This window comes from Xyrauchen texanus, chromosome 21 (genome assembly GCF_025860055.1).
Source record: "Xyrauchen texanus isolate HMW12.3.18 chromosome 21, RBS_HiC_50CHRs, whole genome shotgun sequence".
NCBI classification, from domain to species: Eukaryota; Metazoa; Chordata; class Actinopteri; order Cypriniformes; family Catostomidae; genus Xyrauchen; species Xyrauchen texanus.
The window spans coordinates 26,586,933-26,602,196 of record NC_068296.1 but is presented as its reverse complement, the minus strand read 5'-3'; the positions used below and the strand labels follow the sequence as shown (position 1 = coordinate 26,602,196).

The following is a 15,264-nucleotide window of genomic DNA, read 5'->3' as shown; positions in this document are numbered from 1 at the left end:
ATCCTGCTGCTGTGTTTGAGAGAGTGTGTATTAGAACAGTTGTGTATATTTCATTTTGCACTGGATCAGTGAAGTAGATGGTGATCACCACACTGTGATCGGATCTGTTCGTGTCCTATAGGGTTTTTGATAGGAGTGTATAGACATTGTTTAGTGAAATATGGACAGAACCCGGAATGCCTGTTTAAACATTTGAATCCATCAGCTTATTTTATTCATGCTGTTTTCAGTTTGCATTGCTCACAGTTGGGTTGAGGAGTGTTTACCAGCTGACTTTTAGATCACTGTATGTTAATGGATCTATTACGTTTTTGTTAGAAACAGGGTCCATATGCCTCAATGTATGGTTGTTAATAAACTTTTTCTTAAATGTTAACCTTTTGTTCTTGAAATATTGAAATGCTGCTTAATATGATCTTACCTTTTGCACGCTGTTTTTTTTAAACACTTTTCAGAAATTGTGACCTAATAGCATTTAATAAAAAATATTTGAATTGTTGTCAGGTCGCACATTTGCTTTCAGTCTTATTTACGTTATGATGTGTTTCTTGGTTAAACAGATGAATACATTTTTGATGTTACCACCTATTTGGATTTTATGCCTTTTTATATACTATACAAGAGAAAACCAACACTGACATTTGGGAAAGTTCTTCAGCTTTTTCACCCTTATAAAATTTTAACATCTTGTCACATTTAATCTCTTGCAAATCCAATATTTTATCTAGGAATAAAGGTTTTTGGGGGATTTTATATTCAAGGAAGATATTTAGAAACCCCTTTAAATCTCTCGTAAACAATATTACAAACAGATAATGCAGTTTTCTGTTTTATTGCAAATGATTGTCTGCAGGACAAGGAAAATCAAGAGAACCTATATTCAAAAGTTGAGTGAAAAATATACAATATAAACAAAGTTTTACAAAACCCCTTAATTCCATTGACATTATAGTGGTTACATTATACAATGAGTCCAGGCTCTTAAAAAAGGTATTCTGTTATTCACAAAGCCTTTAAAATCAAGCACAGAAAAAGGCTGAAAAGCTATACATTCTGCATACTAATTACACCTCAATAAACAGCTTTAAACAAAAGATGAAAAAAACAAACAAACACAAGAATATAGAAAATTAGGTATAAAAATAACAAAACATTAGACCAGAGAATTGTTTGAAACACCAGGCATCCCGGGTTGAGAAAAAAATAACTGGACGTTTTTAATGCACTTATTATGTAAGAATGTATTTAGTAAACAAAATATCTCAATGTAAATTATTACATGGCTTGTCTTGGCATTCAACATTTTATAAGACATGTACCTGTACTTTGAAACAGGTTTCTTAGGAAGATCTGTGAAGCAGCAATAGTTCTGACGTACAGTTACACAAGTCCTCTGAGCCACAGACTGCAATGTTTAATAAATATGAATCTAGATAAACCAAAACAGTAACTCATTTTTAAGTCTCATAACATCAGAATCTCTTTGCAATCAGCTTTCTTTAATATTAAATCAGATATCTATTAAAACAATTTCTGTTTCTCTAACATCCCTATTAGAAAGATATCCTTGCGCAACAAAGGCATAATTGCAGCAGAAAATAATCAAAGTATCCCCAATGCATGGAATAGTTTGCATGCGAGACTGCGACAGTTTGTGTTGCCTTTCATCAGCAGGCTTGGCCTGAAGGGTTTCAGTGAAGAGCTCCTGTTTCTGTGTCGCTGCTGGGTGGAAGACTGCACCCATGGATATTCTCTCCTAGGGGCGCTAGCATGCCATTCTTCCTCACTCCCATTGGCCTGATCAGGTCTGTCATGTTGAGATAGTAGAAAAGAACTGACATTTACAGACCAAGCTGAGACGAGACCAATCAAAATAAGATTTAGTGCAGGTCACTGCCTCATGTGACCAATGCTGGAGTACTTTGTGTACCACAAGTAATTTGCATGTTCATGATGTCACATGCAAAGAAGAGGATAGGGAGGGATATAACCAGCAGGAATAAACACCAATTTAAAAACTATACTTGAGTCTTCTATTTCTTAATATCTCAAATGTATAGATGTTCTTTGTGCATATTGCAAATAATGAAAAGTACACATGAAAGAAGAGCAAACTGATTCCTGCAACTAATACTTGGATACTTGGAGACTCAACTAGTATGTTTAAAACAACAATGCTGATTCTTCTGTCTAAAGGTTCTTACAGACTGAATTTGTATGTGTGTGATGCAGGTGTTTTGAGATGTGTTTTAAAAATTGCAGATCTCTAACCTTGTGCGACCCCGCATCCACATGCGTGGATGTTGTATTTTAGCTTCGCTAGACGCAACACATAACTTGAATGAATTTAAACTGACTGAAAACGGTTCACAAGATGCTAGACTGTTATTAAAGGGTAAAACTTCAGGCACACAGAGTCACGTGACACAACAGCATGACATTGATTTCCTTAAAGAGCTTCTATGGGTGCAGAGCCAACAAAAGTGCCTCTGGTAAGAAACCTTTTTAAATGCTTTCACTGAAACCTGCTTGGATGTAAGGAGTAGTGTCTATAGTTTTACATTTCTTTGACATGCCACTTCAAAAATAATTATACATTTTTTACACGCAGATAAGTATGGTGTCCACATACGTGGGTTTTGGGACATTATCCCCTTAAAAGTTGAAAAAAACATGTTCGTTTTTTTTAATTGCTTTCAACATTAACATTTCAACATCTGTAGGTCATTTTGCTTCATTTGAATATACATTTTGTTATATTTTATTTTGCTATCACTCTACAAGGCGATTCTATTAATTAACATTAGTAAATTCACTCCTATTTTCACTGTGCATTATCACATTGAGAATCAATGGATTCATCCAAAAGCTGAAACATGTTGCTTTTAGAGGCTCTGTATAGAGTTAGGATAAAAAAAAGGTTCATTTCAAATTGTTCTGAGACCAGTGCAGACCGACAGCACACTGGAGGTTATGTCATTCTCTAAATAGGGAGAAAGGGAGCATCCTATATTTCTCTATGCAGCTAAGTGCATTCGATCCAAACTTCCTATCAAAAGTTCAGTTTCAAGCTGCAGATGATGTTTGCACCACTCAACATGTTTGTTAGATATGGGACAATGGTAATCAGTACATAGATTCAGAATTTATAATGTATAGTTTTATTTTAACATGGTTGACTGGATGATGATGGCCATTACAGTGAATAATAATGAATTATGCTAATTTCTGATGTAATGTCTGTAATGTCTAAAAACATTAATAACCAACACTCCTGGAAACATAATAAACAATTTGATGAAAAAAAATCTGACTTTCTATAGTTTGGTATTATTTAAAATCTCATAACTTAGTCCTGCTGTCCACATTTGTGGACATACGTTTTAAGAAAAGCGATTAGCTCAAGAAAAATATCGTTTTTTGCTTATTTATTAGGTGCTGCTAGTATCAAATCAAAAAGGGAAATGGAAAATGCACACAGCAGTCATGCTAGGGTCTCATGAGGATAATATTGGCACAGCATCTTAAAAAAGTGCCGCTCCTTTGCAAGACACGCAACAGTCAAAAACTGTTAAATGTGCCTTCGATGTGAACAGCCCCTAAGTGGTGCTGTTTCAGAAATTAGATTGCAGAGTTTGGCTAAGTTTTATTAACTGTAATAAACTTTTGAGGTGGTTGATAGAGCAATCAAGACTGTACAAGCTTAAAATCGGTCTAAAACAAAGAGAATAATTTAAAATAATGACACACTCCAGATTCCAGCGGTCTATATTTACCCTGCAGATTTATTGCGTGCACGTCTTGTCAACTTTGTTTTTCAGGGCACTAATTTGTCACCAAAATCCACCTGCTCTTTAAAAAGAAACCCTTTGTGCCGACCATTGTATCTACAATCAGTTCTGTCCCCTAAAGAGGCCTGTTGATGTGTAGAACATCTTTCTTTGCCTTTACATCTGGCCACATAAGAGCCCTTGGAATCACAACTCTAAAGACAGCCCTTCAGGCCTGCTCCCAATCCCAGAATGCCAGTAACTCCCCTCCCCTCTCGGCCCTGCAGTTTAATTACAGGATCAGTGCTCATTCTAATCTCTTCAAAGCCTTGGCAGCTCCTCCACACTAATCCAATTATATCTGCACTGTGTGTCACTAGCGTGCCCAGAGATGATTCATGAGTATTATCCAATCAAAGCACAGCCAAATATGATTTATAAGAACATTATCCAATCAAAGTTGGCGGAATGCTCATTTGCATTCATGTCATTCATAAAGATAAACTTGTTATTCCAGGTTATCCCCAAAAAAAGCTGGTTGAACACTGCAGTAAATGGTATAACAACTTTATCAAAAACATTGTATTTATTTTTTTACATCCTGACAAGAAAAATTTGGGTAAAATGTCTCTTGGGAGATGTGAGAATGCACAAAAACCACAGAATAAAAATAAAAAAGGGGACTTTTGGTTTGTAAATTTCAAACTTTCATAACACTGATTTGTAAGGCTGTACTGCACTGTTGACAGCAGAAGAATTTATTGACGTCATATGTCATTATGACTGATAACAAAGACATTTCCTCCACATCCCTTAAAAACATACACACAAACAATTAAATTCAACACCAACCCTTTATCTAATCAACCACTGCACCTGCACATATAAGCAGCAAATCTATAAATGTGTGATTTTATGTAGTGTGTGTGTGTGTGTGTGTGTGTGTGTGTGTGTGTGTGTGTGTGTGTGTGTGTGTGTGTGTGTGTGTGTGTGTGTGTGTGTTTGTGTGTGTGTGGATATTGGCGGAGTGGGAGAGTCAGTACTAATTGGACAGCAAGTCAAGCAGCAGACATGGGGAGGGACATTCCTCCATGGACATGTTGCATCTCCCCAGCAGCCATAGTAGGAAGCACCAGTGACAGTCGCTCTGTCCTCCCTTTCCCCCCAACACCTCCTCTATCCTGGTAAAAAGAATAGACGGAAGAGACAAGGAACGAGGATCCATTCTGAAGACAGGAATCTGCCTCTCTTGGGCACACGCTGCTCATTATGACTCAGACACCCTATAGATGGACAATGGTGAGTCCTCTTGTGTTTGCAAACTTATTTAACATCACCCACCAGTTAACATACACAGACAGACATACACAGCCCTAATTGAGCCTGTCTCAAACCACTTCATGTCCGAGAACAATATCTGGCACCTCCAGCGACTTATGAAAGAGAAACACATATGTTTTACAAAAGAGCCCAAGCCCACAATCCCACCGCGTGCGCCAATTAGCTGGTAATTAATGCAGTGGTGCTGTGGTGGCCGGTAAATGTGTATTATTGACTCCTGTTGAATGCGGAAGGCCAGGTGTAAATGAGGCTCAAGACAACGCTGGAAAATTCTTGCCTTAATGAAGCGGTTGGTAAGGAGCGCGATTAGAGCAACGGCGCTACACCTCTCACCACTGTCTCGCTGGTTAATGCTGGCGGTTGTTTAGGGAAAAGGTCAACATGAATGCGGCCCTGCACATGTCAAGACAATGACATGAAAACAAAGGCAATGCCTGCGGTGGATACTATCATCTATGAGGGCATTGTGAGCAGGTTCATACAAGATGATGAAAAACAGAAAACGCTATTGACAGTAATATTTTTAAGAAATTAGTGAGATATACAATGAAGATGTAGAAAACACCCTCATTCTCATTCAAAAATTCTACTATGATTGTATAGGAAGGATAAAAGAAGGTAATTCCATATTTTTGAAACAGTATTGGTATTAAGAGGGCAACACAACTGCCCCAGCAAAAACAGTGAAAATAAAACATTGCTTCTGAGATTTTACATTTCTTTACATTTCCCATTTACATTCTATGTCAAATGTTAATTAATTATGATGCATGTGAATCTAAGCTCAATATCCTATTCTGTCTGTACACCAACTCTTACTCCAGAAATACATCCTGCTCATGGTGCATGTATAAGTCCTGCCTTTAGCAAATACAGGATTTCTACCTGCCATTAAGTGCATGTTGATGATACCAAAGCAGTGCTGTTCATACAGTTGTGCTGAGACACATCCTGGGATCTATTTAATAAGTAATGTATTTGTATTTTCCAAATACAACTGTATTGGGTTTGAATAAATCATAATTTTTGGTACTCAATGTGAAAAGTTGCAGTTGTAGAACAACAATTTTGACAAAAAAATTCCAAAAGATATTTTAATGTTTTCTAAATATTTGTAATAATAAACTATCATATTTCAAAATGTTCCCAGCATTTAAATTGAACACATTTTAATTGCTCAATCAATAAAACAGGAAATAAACACCCACCTTGATAATTCATCGCTCATATTGACAAGTCTATTGGCTTCATATTCCTTCTGCTCCTCTGTCATCTCCTCCATGGTGTTGGGCATTGGGCACTCAAAGTGACCAGTGATGGGGTTAATGCTGCAGAACATTAAGAGCAAAAACATTAAGACTACTTTTCACTGTAATGTATACAAAGAAAGAAAGAAAAGATAAATAATACAATATATGTAATACAATCTTTGAAATATATTAATATTAAGAAAATAATAACAGCAGTTATGCACTCACAATGGTTTGGCTGTCTTGTACTCCTCGGTGTCAGATTCTTCATCAGAAGAGTACTGTGTCTCACCTCTGCCTCTGGCCAGTAAAACCCGCGTTGTTAACAGCCCCGCGGCATTACCATAGCCAGTGTATTTCAACAGATTGTCAACTGCTCCACATGAAAAATGGGGCAAAATTATGTTCATGAAAATTAACAGAATACATGTTAATGCCTCAATCTATGTGTCATCAGAAAGCAGAGATCAGACAAAAAGGTCCAATTCTAAGCTTTCAAATGATACCAAATATGCCTGACTTATGTATCCTGGGACATAAGCATTTTTCACAACATAGCACCCCCTTTTGGACCTGCCGGCAGGTCCACAGATTTGAAGAGGTTGCATTGGTGAATACAGAAAGGATGCAAACTCATGAGAGGTAGTCATGGCAGCTGTTCCAAATGTATATTTTCAGTTGATTCGTTTTTTGTATTTGAAGCTTTTTGTTGTATTTACAGCTTTTTTTTAAGTGTTTAGGCTTAAAGTAATACTCATGTCATTTTAATAAGGAAAATGTAGAAATTTTCCAAACAATTTGGGCAAAGTATCTTCAGAAAAGAAGACTTTAGCTGAAAGGTGAGTAGTTTGCATCCCTGATACAGTATTCTGTGCAGTGTCCTCTGTTGCATACTGGTGATTTTGGCAAATGTAGAGAGTCAACTGGGTACTCTAAGCATATAAAGATTGTGCAGACTGTGCACAGTATACATACTATTTTACTGTAGAAATAATAAGAGTAGTATGTTAGTATGCCAAACATAGTGACAGTTTTACAAGCATAAACACATTTAAAAAGAGAAGAACACTCACGGCTCTCTTTGCAGAGGACACTAAGAAATTCTGCAGCCCCCTGTTTCACTCCAAAGTCTATATGAGTCATGAGACGCACCAGTTTGTTCCGAATTGTACAGCCGACTTCTGGCCTCTCCTTCACATCCTTCAGGGGAGGCAACACCTGCGTATCAGCAAACAAAGAATACACATTCAATCAGCAATTAAAGATGCACTTTATATGAATAACTGAAATACAAAAGCAGCAAAATCACTGAATCAGATTTTACAGGGTTCCCATACCTTTGGACAAATTAAGTTCCATTATACATTTATACATAGCAGAGTATAACTAGAAAAATGCATATATTTCCATTATTTTTAAGATTTTATTAATTTCCATGAGTATTCCAGACCTGGAAAATTACACTTTTCAAAAACCCTGATATATCATGCTTTCTATGACCATGGTAACCCTGATCTTAGTTAAGAGAGCAGTGAATTACACTAAGCATGAACTCAACCCTGCACCTTGGCCTTGAGGTATCTGCGGATTTCCCTGTGGTGTCTAGAGCTCTCCGTCATCAAGCTCAGCACTGGTGTCAACCCTTCTTTGTAGTTGGAACCCTGTGTGAATAAATGCACTTTTTCTTTATTGAGTGGATGCAACAGGGGAAATGTTGAGGTAGTTTGTATGTGTTCATCTGAACTGTAATACCTTGTCTATTCTCCTCTCCATAAAATCCAGCAGCAACTGCACCACATCCATATTTTTCCCACCATACTTTTTCAGCCCACCTTGGACAGGGACATCTATCAGAACATCCAGGCACTGTACTGGGAGGTTACTCAGGAGGTTTATGGCATTACTGGAAGAGATGAGAAATGATAAAGCTTTAGCACGAAAATAATATGAACATGCAACATATAGCGGAACCTTCCTTTCCAATTAAATCGCAAAGCAAAATGCAAACAAATGCATGTCACCGTTCATGATACATCTTTTAACATACAAATACAATCTTAATTTATTAAAATAGAAAAATTACATTAAGGCCGATTGGAACCCGGACCTCCTTGTACTAGTGGCTAAACTTTACTATGGGACCAATAAGTCAAAAACTGTCCCCACTACTTTTTAAAACAAAGTCACACCCATGATTTTCCATTCACTTTGCAGCAGAAGTTGTGCCTTTTCTGGGTTGCACCCACATGCACGCATCGGATTACAACTTTTGGGATACTTTTGTGTTTAAATCTTTTTATTGAGTAATCAGACTATGAAACAGACATTGCTACAAAAGTAATACGTAACCTTTGTGTAAACCTGGCCATTAGTTTCAGAATATAAAGTTTTATAAAGTTAAAGTTTTCCCATATATATGAATCCTATTTTATGTCTGGCTATAAAAATCAAACTGCCTCACGAACGTGGAGGCACCTTATGCAAATGGCTTGTAAATATTTGCATGCCACTTTCATTTGTTCATTTTACAGTCTTCTCTGACGCAAAGAGCATTAGTTGTACACTCATGTCACATTCTAGGAATGTGATGTCGACAGACAAACATGAGCAGGCTCTGAATCTGAAAACACAGAGGGGGAAAACCTTCAGTATGTGGGCACCATTTGAATAACAAAGACACATGTCCTGACCAAGACCGCTTCAGCACATTCAGAGCACTTTGTTAAAGGGGGGAGCGTAGAGTTTGTCATTTCGGAGTGCTGTAGAATGCATTGAGAGAGGGTGGCATTCCAGAAGTGTGAAAGGGCCTGTGACTGCACTACTGTGGACACAATGAGTCAAGCCCAAATAAACGGAGGGAGTTTCAGAATGCGTTGAGCTGTCTCAACAGGGCAAAGGGGTGTGTCATTAATCACTTGCAGAAGACATCTCATCATTGTCATTCATCGCACTTGCATTTCTTTTGCTTACTGACTCTTTCATTGAGTCTAAATATGCTTGAGGAGCTGCACTATATATACCACATTTTAAAGCATACACTTTTTTGGTTTTGAACCAATTACAATTGACATAGGTATGTAAATATAAAAAATACAGAGTAAATTTTTTTTTTACATATATTATTTATAATAACTAACTTTAATAAAATCTCTGTGGTGCCTTCAAAATGTAACTGTTTTTTTGTGCAACCTGACTATCAACATTAGCTTCAAGAAATAGTTCACCCAAAAATACAAATTATTTCATCATTTTCCCTCATGCCATTCCAGATGTGTATGACTGCAGAACACAAAAGAAGATTTTCAAAGGAATATTTCAGCTTTGCAGATCTATACAGTGCTAGTGAATGGTGACCAGACCTTTTAAAGTTTAAAAAATCACATAAAGGCAGCATAAAAGTAATCCATAAAACTCCACTGGTTAAAGGTACTGTAAGCGATTTTAGCCATTCTAGAATTTTGAAAAGCTGAGCCATTGGATTATCCACCCACTCTTTTTCCAAAACCCTGCACTCCAAAGATATCAAATTAGCTTTTTTGACTCCGACATGAGAAGAAACGGTTGTCAAAGTGGAATTATGCCTTAATATTTCTCTGCAAGTACAATACTATGAGAACGTGCAAAATGATTGACAGGCAGAAAACTCAATTGTCTGCGGCCCATGGACACTTTTTTTGTTTGCTGTTTACACAGTCCAGTCACAGTCAGAAGACATATATTAAACCACTGGAGTCATATGGATTACTTCTATGCTGCCTTTATGTGATTTTTGGAGGCTCAAAGGTCTGGTCACCATTCGCTTGCATTATATGGACCTACAGAGATATTCTTCAAAAAATCTTAATTTGTGTTCTGCAGAGGAAAGAAAGTCATACACATCTGGGATGTCAAGAAAGTGAGTAAATGATGAGAGAATTTTCATTTTTGGGTGAACTATGCTTTTAACCAGTGGCATGAGCTGGAGGCGGGACTATCTTTTTGTCCGACCAATTAAAATGGAAGATGGGGGAGTATTTGGGGTAACCTGTTTGATTTTTCTGTTTGGTGAAGCTTGTGGTGCAGAAAAGCAACTTACCTTTAAACATTATAGAATATTTACTAAATAAATTGCAGCAAACATCTTCCAAAGTAAATTCAGCTGCCTCTATGCCTTATAGTGTGGCAGTACCTGTGAGCTTCCTCTGTTTTATCTTCAGTCTGTGTCTTCAGCATCAGGAGATGTCGCATGATGCCTATAATGAGTCGAAGCTGGTGGTCATTGTCCTATCAAAATAAAGGAAAAATCAGATGGCTGTTAAAGACTTAATTTAATCACAACATTAGCAGTAGAGAAGGTAGAGTACAAACAAGCAGAACTCTTAGAACCAATATAGATTTTAAAGGGGTCATGACATGAGAAACCAAATTTGCCTTGATCTTTTGGTATATAAGAGGTCTTTGTATCATTAAAACGTCCTGCAAGTTTAATATTTTAAGACGTCCTCCCCATTCTAAACGAATCATTTATTTAATCAAGCTCAAAATACAGCTCGTTCTGGATTCATGGTTAGAAGTGACGTGTCGGTTAGAAGTGACGTAACAGCGTTTGCATATGACCGCCTCCAGCACAAGATAACTACGCTTTAAGCGCAAGACAGCTACGCTCATTTCAGTATCGCCGTCGCCTCACAAGTGTTCAGTCGATGGACAGCGAGCTCTGACAGAGACTACTTGTGCACAGGAAAATTACGATGCCACACAGATGTGCTGTTCCTGGCTGTGGTCAAACAAAACCTCTGAATAAGCTGCCGAAAGATCCAGACGCCAGGGAAAAATGGATGCAGTTTATTTTTTGCGGATCGACCCAGTCACGGCAGTGTTAACTTAAGCGTTTGTTCTGTACATTTTAAGGATGACTGTTTTGAGAACAAATCTCAATATGATGCTGGCTTTGCCAGAAAACTGTTGCTCAAAGATAAGTCCGTGCCGACTATTCTGGGAACAACGACGACGCAAACTGTAAGTAATCTATTTTAAACTTTAAACTACTTTTTAAAGCGCAATTTCATTCATTATGAATAATCACAGTGTTTTTACTTAGTTTACTTGCATATTGTTCTGGCTGGGGCGTCAATAATTGATACATAGGCACTGACGTTAGCCAATCATAACAGTGGGCGTTAACACTGAAGTCTTAAATGGAAAACGCCCCCAAAACAGACTGTTTGAATCAGAGGATGAGAAACAGGGTGGGAAAAGGTCATAAATCACTAGATTTTAAAAGTTTTTCTTAAAAAAAAATATATTAATACTATAATTGCACCTAAGGGAACATAATAATACAATAAAAAAAACCATGTCATGACCCCTTTAAGGGCAGAGAGAACTACTAGCTTGAGATAAGAAAGTGCATCTGATGTCAAGGTGATCTTGACCACACAAGGAAAGGCCAGGCAACCGAGACCACTTAAGCTTGCTTTAATGAACATTAAGATTGCAGATAATACTGGAAAGCACAACAACAACAACAACATTGTTTCAACTAGCCTACTTGATGCACACTCAGTGAAAGTGAGGAGCAGAAGCTTTTAGCTTTTTTTAGCTGTATAGATTTATACAGGGGTGCTTGCTTGTAAAAAATTCCACCACAATGCTAGAGTTTTGTCAGGAGTTGCATGCATTTTGCATTTGTCTCTAGTACAGTTTATGGTTGCCAGGCTAAATTCAAAACAAATGGTGGAGGGGTTTGTTTCAGAATCAACGCAAGCACTTAAAAGAAAAGTTTCTCCAAAAATTAAAATTCTCTCATCATTTACTCACCCTCATGCCATCCCAGATGTGTATGACTTACTTTCTTCTGCTGAACACAAATTACGATTTTTCAGCTCTGTCGGTCCATTCAATGCAAGTGAATGGTGATACATTTTGAAGCTTCAAAAAGCACATAAATGCAGTATAAAAGTAATCTTTTAAAAGACTATTTTAGGTGAGAACAGACCAAAATAGAACTCCTTTTTCACTGTAAATCTCAACATCTGCAGTCTCCTAGGTGATTGATTTCAAGCTTGAATACACTTCCTAGCACCATCTAGTGCTTTCTGCATCCATCAAGCACTAGGAAAAGTAATCAAGCTTGAAATCATGATCATGCCAAGAGGCACTGACCGCACAGAGAAATGCCAGTTTCTGAGTTTGTAGTTATTTACATGATCTGCTTCCGTATTATTTGAACTTTAATAAAGCTGAAATGCATTAAGTATAACTGCATTTAAGATGTAACACCTGGGTGTTTCCTTTAAAGAGCTCCGGCTCCGCTTATTCCACAACAATAGTGCTTCTGAATTAACTTTTTTAATTTTTGTCGACAATTTTTTATTGTTGATGTTGTCGATAACGTCGATGCGGAATGATACAGAGACAAGCACAGGATATATATACCAAAGTAACTTAAAATGGGCTAAAAGGGCAGGTGGTTAAAGTTTATAAAGCTCAATGTTCTGATAAAACGATTAATGCCAATGAACCTATAACCGAATTGAAGAGAAAAAGGCCCATCAAAGGCCCTGAAAACAACTCTGCTGGGGCAAGAGCACTAGCTCCACTTATTTACCAATTTACCAGAATAACAGGCAACTGAAGACCTCCAATATACCTCATTACAGCCAATTCAAATTCTATCTTTAAAGTGAACTACATATTAATAATGAAGCTTTTATTTGGTGAATTACTGTGCCTATGCTAAAATGTAATAAATGAACTGTCAGAATTTTTATGTTAGGTTAAAAATGGCATTATAAAATAAACACACAATGTTTTTTGCAGTTCTACGAACACTATTGTTAACTCTCACCTTTTCACTGGAATCAGACATAGTGATGTTGAACAGAGCTTTAAGGACTTCAATGGCATGCTCATTGTTTTCTAGAGATATGGGTGGGGCCTGTGGGTCAGGAGGCATGGCTTCATACGGCCCCACCCAGCACACATCCAAGATACGTTCCAGCACATTGGTGAGCAACCTCACTGCACCCACCTCTTTCCGCAGTGTGTCACGTATATCTGTCCGCAGGGCGGCGAGCAGAAAGAGCAGCCGGAGGGAGAACAAGCCCACCTCATGATGGGCAGAGCTGACGGAATGTAACCGGGCACACAGGCCCTCTGCCAGTTGCATGTCTGCACACACATTCTGTGCTGCCATACTGTTGAACACGACATTACACAGACACTTGAGGGCCTCCACTACAACACTCTCCTCGTCAGCGGACTGCGCCTCCTGCAATGGCTCTCCATCCCCCCCTGTTGCATGGATCTGGGCCAGCTCTGCCAGGGTGAGGATGCCCTCTCTAGTCCCTACGGGTCCCAGGACATGCTTATCTCTGGACAGGATGCGCAGGGTCTCCAGGCAGGTGCTTTGGCAAAGTGGCCGAACAGGCCGCCTGAGCACTGTGAGCAAGCCCTGACACAACTTCTGCAAAAGAAAACACAAAGTGCTGAGATTAAAAATATGATTAAATGTGCCATAAAACAAGGAACACACCAAAGCACAAATATGTAATCAGTCTTGGGTAGTAATTGACTAGTAAAAACTGCCAAAACATGACATCAATTGTTTGATTTTATATTTACTAATGTTTAATAAATGTAAGAAAAGGAGTGGACTGTAAATTGTTACTTATTACAATTACATTTTTATTTTCATTAAAACAAGCAATAAATAGACTAAAAATAATCAGATTAGATTACTTTAAAGGTGTTATCCATTACTGATTACGTTTTTGGTGTAATTTGTCATCTGTACCAGATTACATTTCAGAAGCAATCTACCCAACACTGTATGTATTAATTTAGTTCTGATACTCACAATTCTCCCATCCTCTTCTTTGTGGTCAAAGGCAAATGTGCGGACGTTCTGCAATGAAAAATACACATTATAGTCTTTCAGACAATGTGTCTAAAAAAAGAAAAAAGAAATCCCACCCTTTGACCAACTGTGTAGGCTACTATTTGCACTGTTATACACTTAATTTCATTACATCATAGTTTTTACACACACATTAATTTAAACAGATTCATAAAGTCTTCTCAAATTCAAATATAACTTTTTTTAAGTCCTCAAAAAAATTAAAAAAAAAAAAAGAATTAAGTAAAAATACAGCTAAAACGCATTTAAAAATATAAATATTTCCAGTCATGTGGCTGCTGTAGCTGTCTGACGTTGTGACCCCTTCTGACAGCTGTGTCAAGCTTAGATACTTCAGCTAATACATTTTATAACTATTAACATTCCAAGTAGCAGTTTATTTCCACTCCATTCAGCTGCATTAACCTTTTTACTGCTTAAGTTCACATACTGTTCATTCATGAAGGGACACAAAACTAATTTATTTAAAACAGTCAAGTCAGATGTGTGGTTGGAAAATATAGCTAACAGCAGGAGAATGCTAGATTACTGCCACAGATTATAGAGTAATGCCTCGTTCCTCTGACACTTCATCTAAAATAACAAGTTTAAAGAGCTCAGAAACAAAGCACATTTTCTCGGATACCTTTACTCTTTTTTTAGACACCATACCCGGTTATGTTTAGGTTACACTAGACAGCTTAATTGATTCTAATTTGAGCCGCTCACTACAACACTACAGCATTGAAAACAACATCAGTTAGCCAATCAGCTAACAGCAGGAAATACTCTTTACCTCTTTGTTATACTTCTGCAAAAGCTTTTCAACTCCCTCATCATCTCCACAGTCGATCTCTGATAAAATATCACACAAACTCATCTCTAATGTTGCTTTTGCCGTTCGCTATGAAAAACTGTCAACCCTTCTTCTCACAACGACAGTCAGTATGAGAGTTACACCTCCTCTGTTTGTTTCTCTCATCTGTTTAACTTTCACCCGTTCAGCTTCAGTTCAGTGCAAATC

The 15,264-nt window shown here is 37.6% G+C and overlaps 1 protein-coding gene across 1 annotated transcript; it reads right to left on the bottom strand.

The window, feature by feature from the left end:
• Positions 1 to 823: 823 nt before the first annotated feature.
• Positions 824 to 15,174, bottom strand: LOC127661767 (synembryn-B-like). Its single transcript, XM_052152647.1, has 10 exons — positions 15,037 to 15,174; positions 14,202 to 14,249; positions 13,191 to 13,808; positions 10,530 to 10,624; positions 8,114 to 8,264; positions 7,927 to 8,022; positions 7,435 to 7,579; positions 6,590 to 6,734; positions 6,320 to 6,439; positions 824 to 1,807 (listed from the first exon to the last, which is right to left on the bottom strand). The coding sequence occupies exons 1-10, from the start codon at positions 15,118 to 15,120 to the stop codon at positions 1,603 to 1,605; spliced, it is 1,707 nt and encodes a 568-aa protein (XP_052008607.1). The 5' UTR covers positions 15,121 to 15,174; the 3' UTR covers positions 824 to 1,602.
• Positions 15,175 to 15,264: the final 90 nt, after the last annotated feature.

Coding starts and splice junctions, on each gene's coding strand:
- LOC127661767 (XM_052152647.1), bottom strand. CDS start 15,120: ATGAGTTTGTGTGATATTTTATCAGAGATCGACTGTGGAGATGATGAG. Junction 13,809..14,201: donor AAGAAGAGGATGGGAGAATT/GTGAGTATCAGA, acceptor TTTCTTTTGCAG/AAGTTGTGTCAGGGCTTGCT. Junction 8,265..10,529: donor AAAACAGAGGAAGCTCACAG/GTACTGCCACAC, acceptor CATCTCTTCCAG/TAATGCCATAAACCTCCTGA.